The 25564-nt window shown below is 46.1% G+C and overlaps 1 protein-coding gene and 1 non-coding gene across 2 annotated transcripts in view; one reads left to right on the forward strand and one right to left on the reverse strand.

Moving 5' to 3' along the window:
• Positions 1-2292, forward strand: part of R3HDM4 (R3H domain containing 4) — a 49083-nt gene extending 46791 nt beyond the window's left edge. The window contains exon 8 of the mRNA XM_069740077.1: positions 1002-2292. Coding sequence (XP_069596178.1) covers positions 1002-1105 — 104 coding nt within the window. The 3' untranslated portion in view covers positions 1106-2292. The remainder of the gene's footprint in view (positions 1-1001) is intronic.
• Positions 2293-24507: 22215 nt separating this feature from the next.
• Positions 24508-24614, reverse strand: LOC138660458 (U6 spliceosomal RNA). Its single transcript, XR_011317856.1, has one exon. It is a non-coding gene; the product is annotated as a U6 spliceosomal RNA (small nuclear RNA).
• Between the last annotated feature and the right edge of the window lie 950 nt (positions 24615-25564).

A 25564-nucleotide genomic window follows, 5' to 3' on the forward strand; every position in this document is an offset into this window, starting at 1 on the left:
CTAAAACAAATTCTGAAGAATCACATATTTATACACAACACAGCCATCTTGTTAGTGATTGGTAGAAACCTGCCTGTTCCAGAAACCTGTCCTAGAGTAGTAGGACAGGTGCATGTGAGTATGTGCAGTGGGAAACTCCACTGTGGTTACCTGGAGATGGTTATACTGTGTATAGTCACTGAGAGTGACTGGGTAGACAGCAGGCTGAGTGACCTCTTTACGTCATCGGCTCTGGCATCTCCAGTATTCGATCAGATAGACAGGGTGGACAGCAGGGTGAGCAGCCTCTTCTTACCTAATCACTGGTATCTCCAGTATTAAATCAGAAAGTCTGAGGACACCGGTATGGGAAGTCTCTTACTGTAATACTGGTATCTGCGGTACTGGTACAGAATCGAAGGGTCAGCTCAACGCACTATGGATATTTTTATTCACAAAAGTGCTCAGAAGAGGACAAAGTGTGATTAAGAGTGCGAAGTCCCCTGAAACGTGTCAATGTTCCATGTCATGTAAGCTGTAGGGCTGACTGTTTGTCCTCTTCCAAGCACTTTTGTGAATAAAAATATCCATAGTCCGTTGCGCTGGATCCTTCTATTCTGTGATTGCTTCACGCCTTTATGCGGCGTCTTCTGAACACCTCAGATGTCATGAACGGTGACCTGGATTTAATCTGGTCTCCATTAGGACAGAATATCCACTGTTAGTACATTTTACGCATAAAGGGGTCGGGAGGAGCTTCTGCTGCACATGCTCACAGGCTCCTGTCCTGACATTCTAAGACAGGTTTCTGTCAGAGTAACAAGGTGGCGGCCATTTTAATTCTATAGTGATTAAAAAAAAAATTGTGATTTGCTAGAGAGCAAGTTAAAAAGTATTATGGGATTTATTTGTAATTAAAATTTCCATGTTAAACTCTATTTTTTTCCTATTCTTTGAAAACCCCTTCAACTAATTATATTTTCATTTCATTTGCTAAATTCCCTTCTTTATTTTCCATGTAGGTTCCAACTTTGAAGGCAAACGTCAGATGCGTGTGGTAAACAGGAACCGAGCGTTCTGCCCTCCAGAATTGCTGCTTTCCTCCTACCTCCAGATGAAATGCTGACCTCCGCCATCACTTGGAGATGCCTTATCCAGCAGAAAGTCTGTGTACTGCAGCCTTTGCTCTCCATTGCTCTTCACCTCGTGTTCTTACTTTGCTATTTTCTTTCTGGCTAGTTATGTACATTGCTCTGTAGATGGCAGATAAGATCCTGCCTTGTAGTTCGCAGCTGATCAGCATTTGTTGCAGTGCAATAGGCAACGGATGCTGCAAGTGAAAGGTGTGTAATTGTACATGTGTACATGTATAGCTGGCTGCACAGGCAAGGGAAAACTGCTAAAAGCCAAAGCAATGGTTAGTGGCTAGGGCATGCATGATTATGGAGCGGTCGTAATTGTCAGTGAAGTGTCAAAAGAGATTTCTGTCCTAAAGAATCTTGCATCTCTACTTGTAAGGTATTGCCCCTTCTTGGCTCATCTGGATGACTAGGAACTACTCACATATCACTGGGATATGCCAGAAGTGTTGCTGGGACTTCCTAATGCCACATTGAAGGGGCCATTATAGTTCTGTGGTTTCTTTCTTTGCATAGCACCACTTTCAACCTGTACAGGAGCTGCATTTTAGGCTGCTGTTATACCACGCTGTGGTAGCATATACATTTTACCCCAATAAGGACTCCGTCCTTATCATTCATTTCCAGAATTGAAAGTCGCCTACATAGGATGAGGTCTAACCTACTTTGTTGCTGAACCCCCCCCCCATGGATCTGTGTTCTGCAGAGCTCCATAATGAATGAAACGCTGGTGCGCATGCTTGCCCTCTACTCCATTCACTGTCTATGTGGCGGAGAAAGCGGAGCACAGCACTTGGTGTTTTTGGGGGTTTTTTTTCGAGGTGAAGCAAGGATCACTTTAAATTTTGAGAATTCCTTTTTAAGTGGTTTGTCAAGTATTGGAAAAATGAGTTCTTTTAATTGCGGCTCTGCTCCTTCGGATTGGTTCATCTGTTCTATCACACACAACCTGTTGACAAGTGTGGTGATCCTTTTCTTAAAGGTATTGGCCATGTTTTTCTAATCCTGGACAAATCCATCCTTCTGCTAGAAAGCTTGTGTAGGCATTTTCTTACTTTCTTGTTCACATGAGGGATTTGAATGATCTTGAATCTGTCTTTTATGTAGCTGGCAGGTGCTAAATAAACTACATGTTGGTACAGTTTGTGCAATAAATGGGTTCAGAAAAAATGGATTTTTCCTTGTTTTATTGCTTTGTACTGTAATTTGGTCAACAATGGAGCGTTCATGTGATACATCATCATATCATGATCACCATCAATGCTACCTTTTTTGACAAGTCTCTATAGAAACACTGACCGGTGTAGATGAGACCTAAACAATGTCACGTCTTCCTTATGGCGAATGGTCTATTATGGTGCATTCCTTGGTGAAAAAAAACCCAAAACAGATTTCAAATGGCGCTATGGGTGGAACACACACAAGGAGAGATAATGTAGTTAAATGAGCTGACCATGAAGTGCAAAGAACTAGGTGGTTCTTGTGTATATAGTTATATTCAGGGTTTTGCTCCAAATAAAATAGATCTCCTTATATATGAATTAAGTTGGACCTACACAGATCTTCTACGGCAGGGGTCCCCAACTCCAGGCCTCGAGGGCTGCCAACAGTGCAGGTTTTCAGGATTTCTTTAGTATTGCATCGGTGGTAATGTGATCATCTGCACAGGTGATGATTCCAACCCCTGTGCAATACTAAGGAAATCCTGAAAACCTGCACTGTTGGCGGCCCTCGAGTCCTGGAGTTGGGGACCACTGTTCTGGGGGAATGTACAATATTGCTACTGACCGCCATCCTGTCCCTGCTGAAGAATCGTCTCTGTATTGGGATGTCTGCTGTGAGGTGTATCAGAGCAGATGCTAAATGCTTGTACTATCTGAACTGACACTGCCCGCCATCACAGTCCTGCTGGAGAATAGTCTCTGGATCTGGATCTCAACTGCGAGGTATCAGAGTTGAATATGGGTACCTTTTTATAATTCCATCCAAAAAGTGTCTGTAAATCTTCTTATAGTCCAAATTACCTGTGAGTTGCTAGTAATCTAAACGATGCCCCAGCCGGCGGTGCACTCTTAAAAGGATTACTGCCGGTTGAACTCCACATCCAGCTGAGCAAAGGTGAACGTGACTGCTACGGTAAGCTCTGGAGATCCTGTGTATCGTCCCAAAGATCCAATCCAAGGCAAAAGCGGGCGGCTTTCTTCCTCCGGAATCACTTGCACTAGGAGGAGCGATCTTTTTATATTGTGCTATGAATATTTTGTTAATTAGCAACATCGCCATACATGTCTGTTTATTGAGATGCAATTATCTCTACCTCACTGTTGAAGCCATTCGGTTTTAAGAGTATTAAGTTGAAACATCCATTGGCTCTCCGTGCGTGACTTTTTTTTTTTTTAATTGAACTCCCCTCATCGGCAATCTTTTTTTCACTAATTGAATTCCCCATATTTTAGCACTTGAAGAGGTGCCCCCATGTTTGTCCACATAATGTTTAGACAGGAGGTGTCAATCAACCATTTTTTTTCTATTACGATTTATTTTATTTTTTTTCCCCTATATTTATACAGAGACATTTGATACAATAAATGACTCTTTTGTCTGACACGTGATAAAATCCTTTCCATTATTGAAACCCTTTCTTTTAATTGGTAGTAATGTGTGGCAAACTTTACAATGATTACAGGAAAAGAAGCCTTTTATGTTGATGTATGGTGTAATTAGTCCATTATTATGGCCTCCTCGCTTTATACTGGCGGCTACCAGGTTTGCAATGCTGCATGCTTTCCTAAATATGAATTGGGTATGATCTGTCAACAATTCCCCTGTTATGTCCACCCTTAGTACATTCCAATATCTTTTAACAATATTTCTCAAGATATGATTTTGAGAATTATATTTTGTCAAGACCATTGTGGTTGTCCTTATTATTAGGTACAGTGCCTGTAATTAGGTGGTGTCTTGGGGTATTTTTGCTGTAGTCTGAATTTTTTATAAAACGTCTTCGTTATACCCTTTTTCCATAAATTTCTGTTTAAAAAAAAATATTGCTTTTTCTTACATTTTTGATCTCCGTGCACTTTCTGCAGTCTAGTATATTGACCCTTTTGGGACGTGAGTGGCCATTGAGGTGACAGCTAGTTAGAGCTATGATACATTCCTGTGTGCCGTGTCTGCAATGGAAAAACCAAAAAACTCTACAGGTTTCATCATTGTGCTGTTTCCACACCATCAATTTTTCTGTTGCATATTTTACCCTTGGCAATCGATTTACATTGTAGATTTTCTCTTCATGTATTGGTGAGCTTTCATAAAATCACACTTTTGCGCACACTTTGAGTATTTAGTGAGTTTTTTACTTGAGTAATTATAAGTCAAAACCAGGAGTGGAACAATCATAGGAAAAGTATAACAGAAACACGTCGCCACTTCTGTAATTCTCACCCACTCCTGGTTTTGGCTTACAGAAAATGAGGTAAAATACTGACCAAATACTCAGTGTGCACATGGCCTTAAAATGCTGCTAGTGTAACACACACTGGCTTTTCTGCATGCCTACTGGCCCGGTGCGAGCGTGGCCTTCAGCTCAAGCTATGACTCCCAACTGCTCAGGTATAGGACTTCAGAGTCCTAATTATTTCTGTTGTCCACAGGCTCAAGGTATTGCTCTTTTTTCAGATGCTAGAAATCTGTGACATATACAGTATAGCATAGCAGTTAATGTCTTTCTAGTAGGAAAAGTGTTTTTTTTGTTGGACTTCCATGTTCTGTTGCAAGACATGTTATATGAAACATCACCCAATGACCCGTCTATGGCGTATCATTGGAGAGATGGGTGGATGGATTTAGCCTCATGCTTCTCATTTCTTCTGACTTCATTAGCTTAAGAGGTTTCACCACACTGTTATTCTTCCAGTAGGTCTCAAGGACGGAGGGACTTTTAATTCTGTACTATACATCTTGTTGCCTAGGTTACTTACTACTCTTCCTTGTTCATGGCCTGTTGCCTAGGCAAGGAACACGTACCGATCCTAGGCTTTAGGCTTTGAGCCTGCACGCTCTGTTGTGAAGCCACCTGGATCCCAGCAGCCTTTGTGCTTCTTCAATGCTAACAAGTCAAAGCTACCTCTGCTAGCAGCTACATTTGAGAGTAGTCTGTTCAGACTAGGAGCTGGACCACAGCCCCTTCCGAACTGGCAATCCTAAGGAACGCATTGCCCCCCTGCAAAGCGAGAAGCTGGGGACAGAAAGCTGTGCTCTTCTAGAAAAAAGATGAGATGGCTAGGATTGCCCTGTATACAGTATCTGATGTATTGGATATTCATCACACATCTATTCCGCTATCAAATTTAGTTTGAAGTTGCTTAGCATTTGGAAAACTACTTGAATGTGGTATTTCATAAATGTGAAGCTGGAATTTCAATGTGATCTTTGTGTGAGCGCCTTTGCTGCCTGTGTGTGTGACTCTCACCCCTGGCCTACTTAAGATGACATCGGTTGCCAAAAACCTGCCTTCTTAAATGACCTCTCCGATACTCCGTAGTTAGCAGGCGGGGCTCATCTTGTATGCCACACAGGTGGCTGCTTTGTGGGATGTAAATGGTAATCCTTTTTATTAAGAGTGCCACAGTACAGAAGGAAAAATATAGGATTATCGCTCAGGATTGGCAGATGTATGATTTTTATCAATTAAATTGCAGCGTATCTATTGACAATGTTTTCCAGCCAATAGATTAGTGTATTTTAGATTAGGCACTGAACTACATGGGTGGTAGGCAAGCAACCCTATTGACATACACCCACCAATACGAGCAGCAAAATGGTTAAAAACCTGTACTATTTGGCATTTGGGAGTCTAAAATGCACAAAATAAAGCCCAGTAAAGATACAGTGCCACTCGTTCAAGGCAAGCTGCAGGCAAATCGTAGTAACAGGTCAGGTGTTGACCCACCAAAGTTCTTGTGTTTCAGGTGAAAGATCCAGTATCCTTTCCCATTGATCTGTGCGTAACAACAAAGGTGGCATTGCTTTTCTCTGGTCAGTATACGGTTACTCAGTCAGAGCTGGATTTGTAGAATTGCCAGGAACTGGAACAGTTTAGAACACAGGAAATGAAGGATTGATAAACTTCTTGCTTGAGCACATTTCAACAATAGGGAAGTCGAACATTGCTTGTTTGCGGGAGGAAATCGAATAGGGACAAGAAATAGATATTCCAATCAGTGATCCTGGTCACCATATTATTTTGAACATGTCATTTACATGAACTGTGCAGCTGGCAATTCCCCCCTCCCCTATAAAAGATTTGATCAGGCATGAAGAACATTAATTTGAACATTTTGGTTTGCCCACCAGTATTAAGGGGTCTTAAGTAGGTAATTCAGATTCATTTACTTCCATAATACTTATCATTTGCTTACACAAGCCTTAGATATCTGTAGATGTGATGAAAGTGGAAAGGAATGGAGCTAGATTACAACCAAGCGCTTTTACAGTATTACACATTGACATGTCACCGGTTGCCCAGGGTGGTACAGAAGTGATTATGGGAGGCTTTTCAACAGATATTGACAAAAAACTTGACATGTGAATTATAATGAAGTAAGGTTCCTTTTGTTTGTAATCAAAAAATAGGTTGAACTTTTTTGGTCTTGATTCAGACCTTCATCAGAACTAAAGGGGAGGGAGTATACAGAATAAAAGATGGGGTCATATAATAAAGAAAAATGACAAACTTGTAGCAAAAAGTAAAACAATTGTACAAATTAACTTATTAGACTTGAACATATTTTCCGATCACGTCCAAGATATCCAGATAATACCCAAGCATGCTCAGGTAACACGTTAACCGAGCACGTTCGCTCATCACTATTTGCAAAGTTTTGGCCCATTCAAGCTATGTTCATTTTGATGAGTCAGCCTGTAAGCATTTTCAGTTGACAGGTGGATCAGTTATGCCCCCAGCAGTAGTAAACATCTGCTGTGTCAAAATGCTAGTGGTAAGGCAGGCCAGCACCTCCAAGGCATAGAGGAACAGTTCATGCCACGTGTCCAGCTTGGACACCCAATAGTTGTATGGCACAGAGGAATCACTGAGGAGGCTGGTACAGTCGCTAGGTACTCCTTCACCATCTTCATTAACTTTTCTATCCTTGTCAGAGTACCCCACAAATCATGGCCTGGGCCATAGGAGGGTCTAATGAAACTGTCCCAGACCTTTGATAGTGTTCCCCTGCCTCTGTTGAACCTGTTGTGTGTCTCCCTCCTCTCTACGCCTTGGTTGTCCAAAGAACTCTGAACTCTGTTAAATTGGAATTTTTTTTATCAATTCTTATACGGAGACCCTCTGGTATTGCACGATTTTATTAGTCTTCCTCTGCCACTGGAATGAGAGATGGGAAGTTCTCTTTCACGGGATTACTGTGACCGAATGGAGCCAGAAGAATGCATCATATGGCTCCTACTCCTGCGCTGAAAAGAAGCATTTCACCTTTTTTTTTTTTTTTTTCTTTAAATGGTATAAATTTCTTTTGGCATTACATTGATTAATCTGCCATCTTGAAAGCTCTGGAAGTCGGGTTCTCAGCTTGGCATGGTTAGCCACTCCTATCCCCTATATAATCTGGGTCCTCACTGATGCACATCCTCAGAGATAGCCTATGCTGCATGGCTGGGAGGATAGGAGTTAGTGTTATATGTGAAGGCACCTGGTGGGTTTCAGTGACTGTTGTTTGGGTTAGTAAGTGTAATAATTCCCTTTCACTCTCCTTCTACTTTGGTTTTTTTCCATCCTCCACTCCCCGGTGCATTCCTTTGTAATATGTCAGTGAATATCAGTATGCCTGGTATTTTCAATTGCTCCTGTTTGTGTTGCCTTTTTCGTCTGCTCGATGTACTGCGGTCCACAGCTGTTCCCCTCTTCCCTGAGTTGGGGAAGGGTACAGACAGATTGTAGATGCAGGAAATAAGGTAAGGTACGTGGCCCAGGCAAATTCACCTTCAGAAGTAATCTGGTGAATAGGGCGAGCTAGGGTGCCACCTAACGTTAGGGACAGGGAAGGAGCCCCTGGTCCTGAGTCACCTGGCAACAGAATCATGACATTAGATCTGACTGAAAACATTTTTTTTATCCATTATGGATCCTGTTACTACTCTGTCAGGTCAACTGCAACAGCTCACTGATGGTGGCAGATTTATCCACTGTCATTTTCTCTCCCATCTGACTCCCAGTCGTTTCAGATGGTGGAGGAAGGTTTTCTGGCACTGGGTCTTATATACGATGACTCCAACTGCGTTTCCTTGGCTTAGTACACGCTGCACCAGCTTCAGCAAGGAGACCAGCCGGCGGAGGTGTATTGCTCTGAGTTTCGGAAGCGGTCCACAGACAGTAAGTTGAATGACCGTGCAATCTATAGTCTGTTCTGTGAGGGGCTACTAGTAAGATTGAAGGATGCCTTAGCCTTATATGAGACTCCAGTCTCCCTTGAGGCAGCCATGTCTCTGGCTATCCAGGTTGATCACCGTCTTCGCCATAGACATAGGTCCGGGGCCAAGGAAGATTGGGTCTGAGTTATCTAAGGAACCCATGCAGGTGGGTGCGGCATCTCATCCTGGAAAACAGTCTGTTCAACGCAAAGGGGGGTTGTGTTTTTACTGTGGTAAAAATGGCCATTCTGTGGGCACGTGTCCTGTCCTTCCCAATCTCACAGTAAAACAGCCGCCAGAAAACTAAGAGGCACGTGTTGTGGGGATGTACTTATCACCTCCATGGGTAGGACACAATTTTTTTTTCTGCTGGCTGAGAATCGCCTGGGTGAAATTAAAGTTGTCTGTATTTCTGGACTGTGGAACGGGGTTTAACTTGATCATTTCTAGGTTCATCCAGATCTGAGACCTAGATCCACAGACACTGTCCAGACCTATAACCATAATCACCATAGACTCTGCCCCTTGAGATGGGTATTTTACTCAAGTCGTCCAAGGTTTACATCTCCAGGTAGGGGCCATGCACTCTGATGTAATTGACTGTTGCGTGTTAGGAGGTCTGCCCTCTCCTGTGGTTCTTGGACTTCCTTGGCTCACTCTGTACAATCCTGTGGTAGATTGGCAGACTCAGGAGGTGGTAAAGTTGAGTGAGTGTTGTCAAAAACATTGTTTGGGTACCCGGCTTGCTAGGGTTTATAACCAGTCAGTGTCTAAATATGTGTGACTTTGGGGATATGTTCTCAGAGCAGGGGTGCCAAGAACTTCCTCCCCATCATCCTTATGACTGCACCGTTAATCTTTTTCCTGGGTCCAAGGTGCCTAAGAGCAGAGTGTATAATATCTCTGGTCCAGAGAGGCAAGCCATGAAGGATTATATCCCAAAAAGTTTGGCAAAGGGATATATCAGACCATCCTCATCCCTGCCCCATTGCTGTGGGGTTTTTCTTTGTAAAGAAGAAAGATTGGGGGGTTGAGCCCCTGCCTAGATTTCCGCGAACTGAATCTGATCATGGTTCGGGATCCGTGTCCGCTCCCCCTCATCCCGGACCTCTTTAATCACATTGTAGGTGCAAAATGGTTTTCAAAACTGGACGCGATCTGCGCTATTCAGCCGTTTATCGGTGGGCGTGGCCATCTTTGTGAGGCCGCGTGTGCGCAGATGGTTCTCAGCTTCCCTAGGCTTCAGGAAAATGGCCGCGGGATGTCGCGCGTGCGCAGATGGAGATAGCGGCGGCCATTTTCCTGCAGCCAAGATGCGAACTCGGCTTCAGGAAAATGGCCGTCGAGATCGCCATCTGCGCACGTACGGCATCCCGCGGCCATTTTCCTGAAGCCCCGGGAAGCCGAGAAGAACCATCTGCGCACGCACGGCCTCACAAAGATGGCCGCGCCCACCGATAAACGGCTGAATAGCGCAGATCGCGCTATTTTCCTTGAAGCTGTGCAGTGGATTCGCCACTTGGACATGCGCATACCACTACGCCACCAACGGAGATCTGGGGGAGAAACAGCGCTGTCACCACGCCCATATGACCTGATCAGCGTGAGTGAAAGCCCAAAACGGTGACTTTACAAAGGTATTTCGGCAGCATAGGTGGGGAATAAAGGCTCCAAAATACACTAATGTAAAGCCCAGCTCTGCCCCTATTTAACGCTATTTTTAGCTCTTCTTGAAAAAACGGGGTGACAGGTTCCCTTTAAGGATCTGATTGAAAAGGAGTGGGACAAACAGGGGCAGAAAGGATTCGTGCCCATATCTTGTAAAAGGTGCTACCCATTCGATGATGAGGACTTGGGCTAAGGTGCCTAAGGTAGACGCGGCTGTAGCCACCACTTCTCTCCACTCCTCCTTACCTGTAGAGGATGCAGGAACTCTATCTGATCCGATGGATAGGAAATCAGATGCGCTTCTAAAGAGATCCTGGGAAGCTTGCATCACTGCATTCAAGCTGGCGATTTCGGCCACATGTACTGGCAGATCTATGCTGGTTTGGCTGGACCAGAATATAAAGAATGGTATGTCCAGAGAAAAATTGTGTGCTTCTATTCCCTTGATTAATGGTGCTGTGGCCTTTTTGTCTGATGCCTCAATAGACTCTCTCCGTTTGGAGGCCAGGACGGTTAATCTAACCAATACAGCTCGGCGAGCATTATGGTTAAAAACTTGGAAGGGTGATGCTCAGTCCAGATCTAAGCTGTGTACGATACCCTGTCAGGGTGAGTACCTTTTTGGGACTGTACTGGACGATATCCTAGCCAAAGCAGGCGAGAGGAAGAAAGGGTTTCCTAATCCTTTTGTTCCTTCTTACAGAAGGGCATTTAGGAATCCACCATTTGGCAGGATAAAAGACTTTAAAGGAGGGGGCAGGAATAGGCGAAGTAAATGGAGGCCCCCCATGACTGTGCTTGGTCATGGGCTCCAGTTTTAAATAAAATAGCCGCATTGATTGGTCAATAGTAGGGTGGGAGGGGTTATGAGAGGGAGGTGGGGGCTATATAGGTAAAAGTGCGGGGAAACTGGGCACACTTTTAGCTGGCAGTTCAGGATTTTAGTGAGAGCAGCCACCCACACAGCCTTTCCACCTACCTGAAAAGGCCTGAAGAGCGACCAGCCATGGAGTCGGTGGATACCTTGGTGGGGCGCTTGAGGGATGCAGCCAGATCCAGAAGAGGTGGATGGCTGGAAGAGCAGCTAGCGGCGCTGCTCGGAGCAGCGGGAGCACGAGGCCTCCTCAGCGACTCTCACCGGAGGTGAGCACGCGCGGCCGGCGCAGGCCTAGGAGCCCCTCACGGGACCCTGCGGAGGCTGGGTGCAGCGGTGCGGCGTCCCCCCGCTGTGCTCCCTCCGGCAGGAATCCTCCTTGCCGGCCGGTTGGTGTGGGGAGCAGGAGAGGCGCGCAGCGTGGAAGAGCGACGCCGGAAGTGAGGACGGCAGCAGCGCGGCCCACAGCTCCGAGGACCAGGAGTGCAGCGGCGGCAAGTCCGGAACACAGCCGCATGACGTCCGGGGCGGCGAGTACCGGGGGTACGAATGAAGGTGCGGCGAGCGGCGGTAGATGGACGGCAGGAGGAAGGCCAGGCAGAGGGCGTGCAGGAGGTCGGATGACGGCGGATGCTGCGGTGCAGGCGGCATCTGAGCTGAGGACACCAGGAAACGAGCGCGGTTCTGGAGGAGCGGCGGGCAGTGGGACCCCACTGTTTGGCAGGCGGAGTGGTCGGGAGCCTGAGAGGGAACAGAGGTCGGCGGAGCAAGTACGGTCCAGGTCCGGGAGAAGGTCGGTCGAACGTGGAGCAGCTGACGCTCAGGTCCCCCCTGGTGACGTGGAGGCCAGGGGCGCGGGCCGGGAGCAGCACGATGGTGCCGAAGAATCGTGGTCGGACGGAGAACCTGATGCCGGGGAGGATCGGCGGGATGCGGGACGCACGGCTGGCAGGGACACAGCACTTGCGCAGCTCGGTGAGTACCATGCTATTTCTGACTTGTCGCCCAGAGGGGCTTATGGTGAGGGGGTTAGAGGTGATCAGGCGTCGGGTGGGCGGGCGCCGGACATTGGAGGGAGCAGCGGGGCGTCGGAGCCTGCGCTGCGGGATGTATTGCTGAGCGTGTCGCAATTGCTGAGTAGTTTACAGAATGGGGCAGTGAGGGAAGCGGGGGTATCACCGGCCAGGGCTTGGCTACCTGGGGCCGGGGCTTCGGGTTCGTCTACAATGGATTCGGGGAGTCTGTTAGTGGGCGAACAGTCGCCATCAGTGTCTGGAGTGTCTGTATCCGTGCAAACGGAGAAGAATAAAGGGGATACGGTAAAGTTGGATGATAGAGCAAAAGGCGAGGTATATGTTTGTTTTGAGGGGCCGTTGGGGGCTCATTTGAAAAAGGAGGTAAAAGAAAAGATTTGGCGCTATGATTATGTGGAGATTTTTTCTTTGCTGCCATTAGAAAAGTTTAATCTTGATAAGGGGAAAAAGGACGATAGTAAGAAAGAGGAAGAAGAGAAGAGGAGGTGGCGTCTTATACCACAGACGTTCATTAATTGGTTGCAAGCATTCGCTATACTAGCGAGCGTAATAGGTGAAAAGGCCCCGGAGAATTGTTCCGGTTTATTTTGTTATCTTGATGCGATAGGTGAAGCGCATCGTACTTATGGCGGACAGGCTTGGTTACGCTATGATGAACAGTTCAGGCAGAGGAAAGCAGTAAGGCCTGAAATACGCTGGGATCAAAAGGACATCGGGCTCTGGTTAAAAGTGATGGCTCCTAGCAGATACGGGCAGTCCTTTCATGGGGGCGGAAGTAGCTCCGGACAACAGGCGGGACATAGCGGTAGTAGTCAGGGGGGACAGGGAGCTAAAGAAAAATCAGGAACGTGTTGGCAATTCAATGAGGGCCAGTGTAAGTTTGGGAACACCTGCAGATTTAAACATGTGTGTTCCCATTGTGGCGGAGTTTCGCATGGGGCTTCCAAATGTTTCAAAAAAGCAAGAGGCAAGCCGTCAGTGGGTGCCGGTCAAGGGGGAGACGCCAGTGAGGCTGGAAAGGATGGCCCCCTTTCTAAGTAGGTATCCGGATCAGGAGAAGGCCGGTGTCATTACACGGGGTTTTGCGGAGGGTTTTCGTATCCCTCCTCCAGAACACGTTCCGTTTTCAAAAAAGAATTTGAGGTCAGCAATGGCGCAAGCAAGTGTGGTGAATGATAAGTTGAGGAAGGAGGTGGAGTTGGGGAGAATGGCTGGTCCGTTTACTTGTTTGCCGATGGAGGGGCTGATCATCTCACCGTTGGGGGTGGTCCCCAAAAAAGAGCCGAATAAATTCCGTTTAATTCACCATTTGTCGTACCCAAAGGGGTTGTCTGTGAATGACGGCATTTCGCAGGAGTTGTGTTCAGTTGTTTATACGTCGTTTGACATGGCGGTGCACTGGGTCCGCTGTTACGGGCCAGGAGCCTTGTTGGCAAAGACGGATGTGGAGTCGGCTTTTCGTTTGCTTCCGATTCATCCGGATAGCATCCCGTTGTTGGGGATGTGTTGGAATGACGGTTACTATGTAGACAGATGTCTACCGATGGGTTGTTCCATTTCGTGTTCCTTGTTTGAATCTTTTAGTACGTTTCTGGAATGGGTGGTTAGAGAAGTGGCTGGTGTTCCATCCGTCATTCATTATTTGGATGATTTTTTGTTCATAGGTCCTCCTGACTCGAATGTGTGCAGGAATATTTTGGCGGCTATGGAGTGGGTAGCGGACCATTTAGGCGTTCCCCTTGCTAGGGAAAAAACTGAGGGCCCTTGTACGGTGTTGAGCTTTCTTGGAATTCTGATAGACTCTGAAAACAGGGAATGCAGGCTTCCGGACGATAAATTGTTGGCGCTGAAGCAGGAAGTGAGTCGCGTGGCTAAGCTGAAGAAAGTGACATTGAAGGAATTACAGTCTCTGCTTGGTCGTTTGAATTTTGCATGTAGGATTATGCCCATGGGGCGCATATTTTGCCGAAGGTTGTCCAGGGCGACGGCGGGGGTGCGGTCCCCGCATCATTTCATTCGACTTGGGCAGGAGCACAAAAACGACTTGTTGGTATGGCATAATTTCTTGGAGCAATATAACGGTCGCTCGCTGATGCAGCAGCAGTTGGTGAGTAATTTTGATTGCGAGATCTACACGGACGCAGCGGGAAGTGTGGGTTATGGGGCCTATTGCGCAGGCCAATGGAGCGTTGGAGCATGGCCGGACTGCTGGCACACGAGTGGTTTTACAAAGAATCTGGCCTTGTTGGAGTTGTTTCCCATTGTGGTAGCGGTATTCATTTGGGGGGACGCGTTTGAAAATCGCAGGATCAGATTCCATTGTGACAACATGAGTGTCGTGTCCGTGATCAACTCGTTATCGGCATCGTCACCACCCGTAATAAAATTAGTGAGAAAACTTGTCTTAAGATGTTTGAAGATCAATACGTGGATTTCTGCGGTTCATGTGCCTGGCGTTCAGAATTCGTTAGCGGATGCATTATCTCGTTTACAGTGGGAGCGTTTCCGGGAGTTGGCACCAGAAGCGGACGCAGCAGGAGCAGTATGCCCTTCGCACTTGTGGCAGATACCTATGGAGGAGCGGGACGTTTGATTCGGGCCTCGGTTACGAGTCAGACCTGGGCGTCTTATGAAGCTTCCTGGAATGTTTGGCAGAATTCTTTGGCGCAGTGGGGGGAATTGGTGTCTGACGAAGACAAGTCATTAGCTGTTTTGTCATTGGTGGGTAAGGCGGCGGATGCAGGTTGGTCGTTTTCGAAAGTAAACAAGTTGGTGACCGGGTTAGCTTTCGGTTTTAAGCTTGAGGGCTCAGTAGATGTGACGAAAATTTTTTTGGTGCGGCAGGCACTGAAGGGTTATAGGAGAGATGTTAGACGGGTGGATGGGCGCAGGCCTATTTCGTTTCAGGTGCTTGAACGTTTGGGTGGTGTTCTGGGTGATATATGCTGCTCTCATTTTGAAGCGGTGTTGTTTCGTTTGGCTTTTTCCTTGGCATTTTTTGGGGCGTTACGGATAGGTGAATTGGTGTCTCGTAGCAGGGTTCAAGCGGGTGGTTTATTGGCGCAAGATGTGGATTTCTGGTCTGGGGGCATCGTTTTTTGGATACGTCGTTCAAAGACGGATCAGACAGGGGTTGGTAAAAGAGTTGTGTTGGGTAAAGTTTCGGGGTCATTGATGTGCCCTGAACAATGTTTACGTGAGTATTGGTCTTTATGGTCGGGTCGTACGGGACCATTGTTGTGCCACCAGGATGGGGTCTTCTTGTCCCGTTTCCAATTTATAGCAATTCTGCATAAAAGTTTGAGGGTTTTGGGCTTTTCGCGGTCCGATTTCGGTTCGCATTCCTTCAGGATAGGGGCAGCGTCAGAGGCCGACAGCCTGGGCTTGGGGTCGGATGTTATCAAGCGTATTGGGCGTTGGAGCTCAAGCCGTTATCAGTCCTATATCCGACACTAAAATGGTTGGTTTGTTTACGTTAAGTGGCATTATGTTAACGGTTACTGTTATTGTATATTGCAGGTCGGGAGCCGTATCTCGTCTGGATTTTTGGTCATTCGTTTGTCTATTGGGGGGCGCATCGGGCGGATGCCAGGCCGGACGGTAGGCAGTTGGGTCTCAGCCGGAAAGATGCGGTAGTTCGGTGGCTGGGTTTTCGAGGTATGGTGTGGAGCAGGGCGATTCCTTGTTTTTCTCGTGCGGTCCGTCTGGATAGAGCACCGGATATCATGGTTTTTCATTTGGGAGGGAACGATTTAGTTTCCAAACCAGTGAGGGAGTTGATACGGGACATTCGTTCCGATTTTCTCCGTTTGTGGACGGCCTTCCCCGGTGTTCTAACTATATGGTCGGACATTGTTCCTCGAAAAAATTGGAGGGGTGCGCGATCAGTCAAGGGTATCAACAGAGCGCGGGTGAAATTGAACAGGGCAATTGCCAAGTTTGTAGCCAGAAATGGTGGGATATGTGTTCGGCACTTTGATTTGGAGTCGGGTGTTGGTGAATATTGGAGGGACGACGGGGTGCACTTGAACGAGGTGGGGATTGATTTATGGGCCTTGTCCATTCAGGAGGGAATTGAAAAAGCGTTAGTGTCTTTGGGGCACTCGCGGGCCTGAGGTGTCCGGGCGGCGAGTTTGTGGCGGGGGTGGGGTTCTTGGAGTTTATGCGGATTCAGCGGCGAAGGAATTTGATGGAAATTCCGGACAGTTAAACGGGTTTGGTGTTCTGGCATTTTGGTTACAGGCTCTGGACGGGGTGTTTACCCTGGGAGCTGGTGGTGGTTTAATTGTTCCCAAAACGGGAATTATGGTGCCCCTGAGCTGGTGTTACGGCTGGGGGTAAATTGAGGTGTTTTACGTTTTTTGGTTTTTGCCAAAATAATTTGAAGCCAGAACTTTTTCCCCGGTGGGCTCCAAGAACCTCCCCTCAAATTATTTGCATAAAAATTATGCTAATGTTTATTTAAATGTTTTTGTTTGTTTGTTAATAAACTAGCCGCTGTGGCCATAATTATCCAAAGACATTGGAGTTACGTTTTTTATTGGAATGTGGGTTTGCTTTTAGCAATGGTGGTTGGGGGGTTTGGAATGGTTAGTAAGGGAGCCATATTGGCCATACACGGTCAAGGAGGGGGCAGGAATAGGCGAAGTAAATGGAGGCCCCCCATGACTGTGCTTGGTCATGGGCTCCAGTTTTAAATAAAATAGCCGCATTGATTGGTCAATAGTAGGGTGGGAGGGGTTATGAGAGGGAGGTGGGGGCTATATAGGTAAAAGTGCGGGAAACTGGGCACACTTTTAGCTGGCAGTTCAGGATTTTAGTCCCACCCGCCCTCCCCAATTTTTTTGGTCTTGTTCTGAGTGGCTGGTTATAGTTGGGTCAACGGGGCGTTTTGATTTAGAGCAGGGTTGTTAGTTAGGCAGGTGTTAAATGTTATTTTAATATATATTGTCACAGTGGCAGTGGCGGGGGTGGGGTTCTTGGAGTTTATGCGGATTCAGCGGCGAAGGAATTTGATGGAAATTCCGGACAGTTAAACGGCTTTGGTGTTCTGGCATTTTGGTTACAGGCTCTGGACGGGGTGTTTACCCTGGGAGCTGGTGGTGGTTTAATTGTTCCCAAAACGGGAATTATGGTGCCCCTGAGCTGGTGTTACGGCTGGGGGTAAATTGAGGTGTTTTACGTTTTTTGGTTTTTGCCAAAATAATTTGAAGCCAGAACTTTTTCCCCGGTGGGCTCCAAGAACCTCCCCTCAAATTATTTGCATAAAAATTATGCTAATGTTTATTTAAATGTTTTTGTTTGTTAAGAAACTGGCCGCTGTGGCCATAATTATCCAAAGACATTGGAGTTACGTTTTTTATTGGAATGTGGGTTTGCTTTTAGCAATGGTGGTTGGGGGGTTTGGAATGGTTAGTAAGGGAGCCATATTGGCCATACACGGTCAAGGGAACCTGTCACCTGAATTTGGCGGGACTGGTTTTGGGTCATATGGGCGGAGTTTTCGGGTGTTTGATTCACCCTTTCCTTACCCGCTGGCTGCATGCTGGCTGCAATATTGGATTGAAGTTCATTCTCTGTCCTCCATAGTACACGCCTGCGCAAGGCAAGATTGCTGCCGGCCGTAAAGTGAAAGCAGAGCACAGCGGTGATGTCACCGCTGTGCTGTGCTTTCACTTTACGGCCGGCAGTCAGTGAGTGCGGGAAGCAGACGGCAAGGGACAGACACCGGAATGTAAGTATGTACTGTTTGTTTGTTTTTTTACGCTGGTAACCAGGGTAAACATCGGGTTACTAAGCGCGGTCCTGCGCTTAGTAACCCGATGTTTACCCTGGTTACCCGGGGACCTCGGCATCGTTGGTCGCTGGAGAGCTGTCTGTGTGACAGCTCTCCAGCGACCACACTACAACTTACCAACGATCACGGCCAGGTCGTATCGCTGGTCGTGATTGTTGGTAAATCGTATAGTGTGACGGTACCCTAAGTCTCTCTTGGCCAAACAGGTGTTAATAGAGGTTCCGTCATCTCAAATAGGGAAGGGATTCTACTCCCCCTTGTTTCTGATTACCAAACCTGATGGATCCTTCAGGACTATAATAAATCTAAAAAAATTAAACACCTTTTTAAGATCCAAGACCTTTAAGATGGAGTCTATACGTTCAGCTATAAAAAAAAAAAAAAAATCTGTTTCCTGGTTGCTATATGGTGGTTTTGGATCTTAAAGATGTGTATTATCATCTTCCTATACACCAGCAATTCCTAAGAGTGGCGGTCGTATTGGAAGGCCAGATTTGTCATCTACAATTTAGAACAATGCCCTTCGGGTTGTCTATGGCTCCCAGAATTTTCACCAAATTATTATTAGAGGTAATGTCCTATCTACGGGTAAAAGATACACTAGTTATGCCGTACCTAGACGACCTACTAATAGTCGGGAATTCCCCCCTTCAGTTTGAGCAGAGGTTGGGGGAAGTTGTTGTTTCTCTGCAAAAACTTGGTTGGATTATCAATTGGGAAAAATCCAGACTCCAACCGGTAACGTGTCAAAGGTTTCTTGGACTTCTTCTAGACTCAGTAAGCCAAAAATGTCTGCTTCCTGAGGATAAGAAGACATCCATAGTCAATAGGGTGAGCCTAGCTGTTGAGAAGCGTAGTTTATCATTAAGAAGCGCCATGTCCTTGCTAGGTTCATTAACTTCATGTATTCCTGTGGTACAATGGGCACAGTTACATACTAGAGAACTGCAGAAATTGGTATTAGAGGAGGACATTAGAAGTCTGGGACATTTAGATCGAACAATATTTCTAACATTAATGTGGTTCGTTCCCTTACATGGTGGTTGGATAGAAAAAATCTTCCGGGTGGAGGTCTTTGGGTAATAACTCCTTCAAACCTAGTGACCACAGACGCTAGTCCCTGGGGCTGGGGTGCACATTTTCAGTAGCAGATGGTTCAGGGTCTTTGGTCTAGAGCAGAATCTAGAGACTCTTGTAATGTAAAAGAATTAATGGCAATATATTATGCCATACTCCACTTTCTTCCGCAGCTGCGAGGCTCCCATTCAAGGATCTTTTCCGACAACACCACCTCAGTAGCTTACTTAAACCATCAAGGAGGTACGTGGTCAAGCAGTCTCATGACCATTACATCAGACATCATGAATCTAGCCGAAAGTCATCTTTTGTTCCTATCAGTGGTACATATTGGGGGTATTGACAATTTTTGTGCTGATTTTCTCAGCAGCCGCACCCTTCATCAAGGAGAGTGGATGCTCAACAGACGGATCTTCAAATTGATAACTGCTCGATGGGGAGTGCCTCAGATAGACTTATTTGCAACAAGATCCAACAGACAGGTCAGAACATTCGCCTCGTTGTGCAGAAAGGACAATCCAGATGTATTCGATGCCCTACAGGTTCCGTGGACATTCAGTCTGGGTTATGCCTTTCCCCCATGGAATCTTCTTCCCATAGTTATCAGGAAGATAAGGGAAGAAGGGGCAAGAGTGTTGTTGATAGCCATGAAAACCATGGCCTATTGGACCAAAATGGAGCTAAGGGCAATGTTGATTTCCGGCCCTTGGATTCTTCCTCAGACCAAAGACCTACTGTCTCAGGAGCCCTTCTTCCACCCTCAGGTAAAGGGTATGAACTTGACAGTTTGGAATTTGAGAGGCAATTATTGAATCTTAGAGGATTCTCTAAAGGGTTGATAGATACCCTCATGAAAAGTAGAAAGCCATCCACTACAAAAATTTATGCCAGAGTCTGGAGAAAATTTCTCGAGTTCCACACAGCGCAGTTTTCTACTGAAATACCCATATTTCCAATATTAGAGTTTCTGCAGAAGGGACTTGAGTTAGGTCTCTCTGCAAGCACTCTAAAAGTTCAAATTTCAGCTCCTAGGAGCTCTCTTCAATTATGATATTGCAGGCAATAGGTGGATATCCTGTTTTCTGTCTGCATGTGAACGATCAAAACCGCTCCATATTCCACAGGTCCCACAATGGGATCTGAGTTTAGTCCTGGACGCATTAACAAGAAGCCCATTTGAGCCTCTTCATACAGCCTCGTTGAAACATATCTCATTAAAAACAATATTATTAGTAGCTTTGGTATCTGCTAGGAGGGTGAGCTATCGTGGCGAATAGAAAATAACGGATTACTTACCGGTAATGCTCTTTTATAGAGCCAAGACAGCACCCACTCACATCCCTCCCTTATTATAGTTGCATGGGGTGCCTTGGTGGTGAGGTGTTAATGGTAGAACTGTATAGGATAAGATTGTAAATATGTATGTATGATTGAGCTTGTTAACTAAAACCTGGCGGCGGTTCCTCCTATTCGCTGTAATACAACTGAGGAGCAAGGGGGGCCGCCCCTTTTTATCTCTTTGTAGGTTTCCTGTTCCTAGGGGCAGATCCCCTCTCTCAGGTGGGTGCTGTCGTGGGCTCTATAAAAGAGCATTACCGGTAAGTAATCCAGTATTTTTCATTAAATAATCTAACCATTTATAATAAAGGTCCAATAATATAGGGAATTAAAGAACAACTGACTAAAGGTCACAAAGAGACCAGAATTCAAGAAAGTTCATCACTGACCTTAAATTTGTATGCTATGTTGATTATACCTTGATTGCAACATTACCATTGCACCACATTCAAGAAGTTTATTAACCCTTTACGTGCTTCACACGAACTGAAACAATGTGGAAGGAAAAAATGAACATTTAACTTTTTTTTGCAAACATCTTAATTCAGAACCATTTTTTTTATTTTCACAAGTGTAAAAACAGAAATGTAACCATAAATTTTGTTATGCAATTTCTCCTGAATACGCCAATACCCCATATGTGGGGGTAAACCACTTTTTGGGCGCACCGCAGAACTTAGAAGTGAAGGAGCGCCGTTTGACTTTTTCAATGCAGAATTGGCTGGAATTGAGATCGGACGCCATGTCACGTTTAGAGAGCCCCTGATGTGCCTAAACAGTGGAAACCCCCCACAAGTGACACCATTTTGGAAACTAGACCCCTTAAGGAACTTATCTAGATGTGTGGTGAGCACTTTGAACCCCCAAGTGCTTCACAGAAGTTTATAACGTAGAGCCGTGAAAATAAAAAATCGCTTTTGTTTACACAAAAATGATCTTTTCGCCCACAAATTCTTATTTTCACAAGGGTAACAGGAGAAATTAGACCACAAAAGTTGTTGTGCGATTTCTCCTGAATACGTCGATACCCCATATGTGAGGGTAAACCACTGTTTGGGCGCACCGCAGAGCTTGGAAGTGAAGGAGCGCCGTTTTAGTTTTTCAATGTAGAATTGGCTGGAATTGAGATTGGACGCCATGTCGCGTTTGGAGAGCATCTGATGTGCCTAAACAGTGGAAACCCCCCACAAGTGACCCCATTTTGGAAACTAGACCCCTTAAGGAACATATCTAGATGTGTGGTGAGCACTTTGAACCCCCATGTGCTTCACAGAAGTTTATAATGTAGAGCGGTGAAAAAAAAAATTGCATTTTTTTCTACAAAAATGATCTTTTCGCCCACAAATTTTTATTTTCACAAGGGTAACAGGAGAAATTAGACCACTAAAGTTGTTGTGCAATTTCTCCTGAGTACGTCGATACCCAATATGTGGGGGTAAACCACTGTTTGGGCGCACCGCAGAGCTTGGAAGAGAAAGAGTGCCGTTTTACTTTTTCAATGTAGAATTGGCTGGAATTGAGATCGGACGCCATGTCGCGTTTGGAGAGCCCCTGATGTGCCTAAACAGTAGAAATCCCCCACAAGTGACCCCATTTTGGAAACTAGACCCCCCATGGAACTTATCTAGATGTGTGGTGAGAACCTTGAATGCCCAAGTGCTTCACAGAAGTTTATAATGCAGAGCCGTGAAAATAAAAAAAAAAATTTTTTCCACAAAAAAGATTTTTTTAGCCCCCAAGTTTTTATTTTCACAAGGGTAACAAGAGAAATTGGACCCCAGAAGTTGTTGTCCAATTTATCCCGAGTACGCTGATGCCCCATATGTGGGGGTAACCCACTGTTTGGGCGCACGGCAGAGCTCAGAAGGGAGGGAGCACCATTTGACTTTTTGAGCGCAAAATTGGCTGTCGTGTTTGGAGACCCCCTGATGTACCTAAACAGTGGAAACCCCCCAATTCTAGCTCCAACCCTAACCCCAACACACCCCTAACCCTAATCCCAACCTGATCCATAATCCTAATCACTAACCCTAACCATAATCACAACCCTTACCCCAAAACAACCCTAATGTCAACCCTAACCATAACCCTAATCAAAACCCTAAATCCAACACACCCCTAATCCTAATCTCAACCCTAACCTCAAACCTAACCCTAATCCCAATACACCCCTAATCACAACCCTAACCTTAACCCTAATCCCAAACCTAACCCTAATCCCAAGCGTAACACTAATGCCAACCCTAACCCTAATACCAACCCTAATCCAAACCCTAACCCTAATCCCAGCTCTAACCCTAACTTTAGCCCCAACCCTAGCCCTAACTTTAGCCCCAACCCTAGCCCTAACTTTAGCCCCAACCCTAACCCTAGCCCTAAGGCTACTTTCACACTTGCGTCGTTTGGCATTCCGTCGCAATCCGTCGTTTTGGACAAGAAACGGATCCTGCAAATGTGCCCGCAGGATGCGTTTTTTGCCCATAGACTTGTATTGCCGACGGATCGTGACGGATGGCCACACGTCGCGTCCGTCGTGCACTGGATCAGTTGTGTTTTGGCGGAGCGTCGGCACAAAAAAAGTTCAATGAAACGTTTTTTTGTACGTCGCATCCGCCATTTCTGACCGCGCATGCGTGGCCGTAACTCCGCCCCCTCCTCCCCAGGACATAGATTGGGCAGCGGATGCGTTGAAAAACTACAGCTGCTGCCCACGTTGTGCACAATTTTCACAACGTGCGTCGGTATGTCGGGCCGACGCATTGCGACGGCCCCGTACCGACGTAAGTGTGAAAGAAGCCTAACCCTAAATTTAGCCCCAACCCTAACCCTAAATTTAGCCCCAACCCTAGCCCTAACCCTAGCCCTAACCCTAACCCTAGCCCTAACCCTAACCCTAACCCTAACCCTACCCCTAACCCTAATTTTAGCCCCAACTGCTGTTCTCCTGCCGGCTGGCAGATGGAGACAGATGGCTGGCGCACTGGGCATGCGCCCGCCATGTTCTTCTGCCGGCGGCCAGGAGGAGCAGCAAGAGGATCCAGGGACACAGGTGAGTATTGTAGGGTCCCCGAATCCCCCTATTTCTCTGTCCTCTGATGTGCGATCACATCAGAGGACAGAGAATTACACTTTACTTTTTATTTTTTTTTGCGGTCGCCGGTAAACAGTTAATTACCGGCGATCGCAAAACAGGGGTCGGTAAAACCGACCCCGATCATGCTCTTTGGGGTCTCGGCTACCCCCGGCAGCCGAGACCCCAAAGATTCTCCCGGTGCCGGCCGGCGGGCGCACTGTGCATGCGCCCGCCATTTTCAAGATGGCGGCGCCCACCGGGAGACACGAGGAACATCGGGGGAGCTAGGTGAGTATTGGGGGGCCACCTGGGACACTTTTTCTCTGTCCTCCGATGTGCGATCACATCGGAGGACAGAGAAATTAAAAAGAGATCACGTTTTGTTTTTTTGTTTTTTTGCGATCGCCGGTAAACGGTTAATTACCAGCTATCGCAAATGCTGGGTGGGTTAAAAACCCCCCGAATCATGTTCTCTGGGGTCTCGGCTACCCCAGGCAGCCGAGACCCCGGAGAAAATCGGCCTCTGGGGGGCGCTATTTACTTTTTCCACAGCGCCGTTAATTAACGGCGCTGTGGTTTAAGTACCCTTAGCGGCCGCCGTTAAAAGGCGTATCGGCGGTCGCTAAGGGGTTAATGATTTGTTTTCTCATTCTGACTATCATAGTTATGGTCTACCTATGATGTCAATTGCAGGTCTCTCTCATCTTAAGAGGGAGAACTTGCACAATTGGTGGCTGATTAAATACCTTTTCCTCACTGCATAATGTAGAAACAAAATTATATTGCTGTTGGGGGACATAAAATATGGAAACATGATATCACGGTGGGGGGGTCATAAAATATGGAAACATAATTATATCACGGTGGGTGGGACATAAAATATGGAAACAATGATATCACTGTCAGGGGACATATTATGTGGAAATATAGATATCACTGTGGGGGGACATATAATATGGAAACCTAATGCTTTCACTGTGGGGGGACATATATTATGGAAACATAATGATATCACTGTGGGGGACATAAAATATGGAAACATAATGATATCACTGTGGGGGGGCATGTAATATGGAACATAATGATATCACTGTGGGAAGATATAAAATATGGAACGCTTCACGAATTTGCGTGTCATCCTTGCGCAGGGGCCATGCTAATCTTCTCTGTATCGTTCCAATTTTAGTATATGTGCTGCCGAAGCGAGCACGACGTCCATGCAGATTACCTCGGTATATATAGTCCAATGGTCTGTAAGACTTTAACTCATGGCGACTATGATGATATTTGCTTCCTCCCGGTAATACCGATAGATAGTGTCGGGTAATGCCGTGCATGTGTTACTTTCCATGGAATTCACGTTATGTTTTGATCCGTTTCATCTCTCTGCTTTCAGTGAGGCATCATGGGAGCATGCAAATCTGTGTGACGTCATTGTTATGCGCCACAGTTCAGGCCCAGGCTTGTTGCTGCGCTGCTGCTGGTTGGTGTGTCCGGGCAGGACGCGTCACTGGTGGGCGCAGTCAGTGGTGTGTCTGGCAGTACGGTTGCGTCTAGTTTGGAGTTGATTTTTTTGTGGTCCTCAAAAAATCAACTCCATTCTAGCTGATTCACTAGTGACCCGTCTAGATCGGAGTTGATTTTTTGAGACCTCATTTTATCAACTCCACTCTAGACGGCTCACTACTGAAGTGACTAGATCGGAGTGAAAAATATTTAGAATTGAGAGTCCTCAGTGGTTGATACCTTTTAATGGCTAACTGAAAAGATGGTAACAAATTGCAAGCTTTCGAGACTACACAGGTCTCTTCATCAGGCAAAGACTAAAACAAATTCTGAAGAATCACATATTTATGCACAACATAGCACAGACAAAAAAAAAGAAAACATAGATAAGATAGGTGACATGAAGCAGAATTACCATGAGTGATAAACAGTTATGTCCATAAATATTGGGACAGTTCTTAGATAAGCATTGTTTTATTGTCCTCTGATTAGCGTCTCTATTGTGATGACCCCTCATAGTCTGGGGGGCAAGTTCCTTAGTTGATGTAAAAAGACATAAATCTATGCGACACATTCATTCCTGCAGTGAGAGTGTCAAAGGTCGTGATCAGTTTATATTCCCAGATTCTTCTGCCTCTCTGAGATTTGAAGCTA

Source organism: Ranitomeya imitator, chromosome 1, assembly GCF_032444005.1.
Source record: "Ranitomeya imitator isolate aRanImi1 chromosome 1, aRanImi1.pri, whole genome shotgun sequence".
NCBI lineage: Eukaryota > Metazoa > Chordata > Amphibia > Anura > Dendrobatidae > Ranitomeya > Ranitomeya imitator.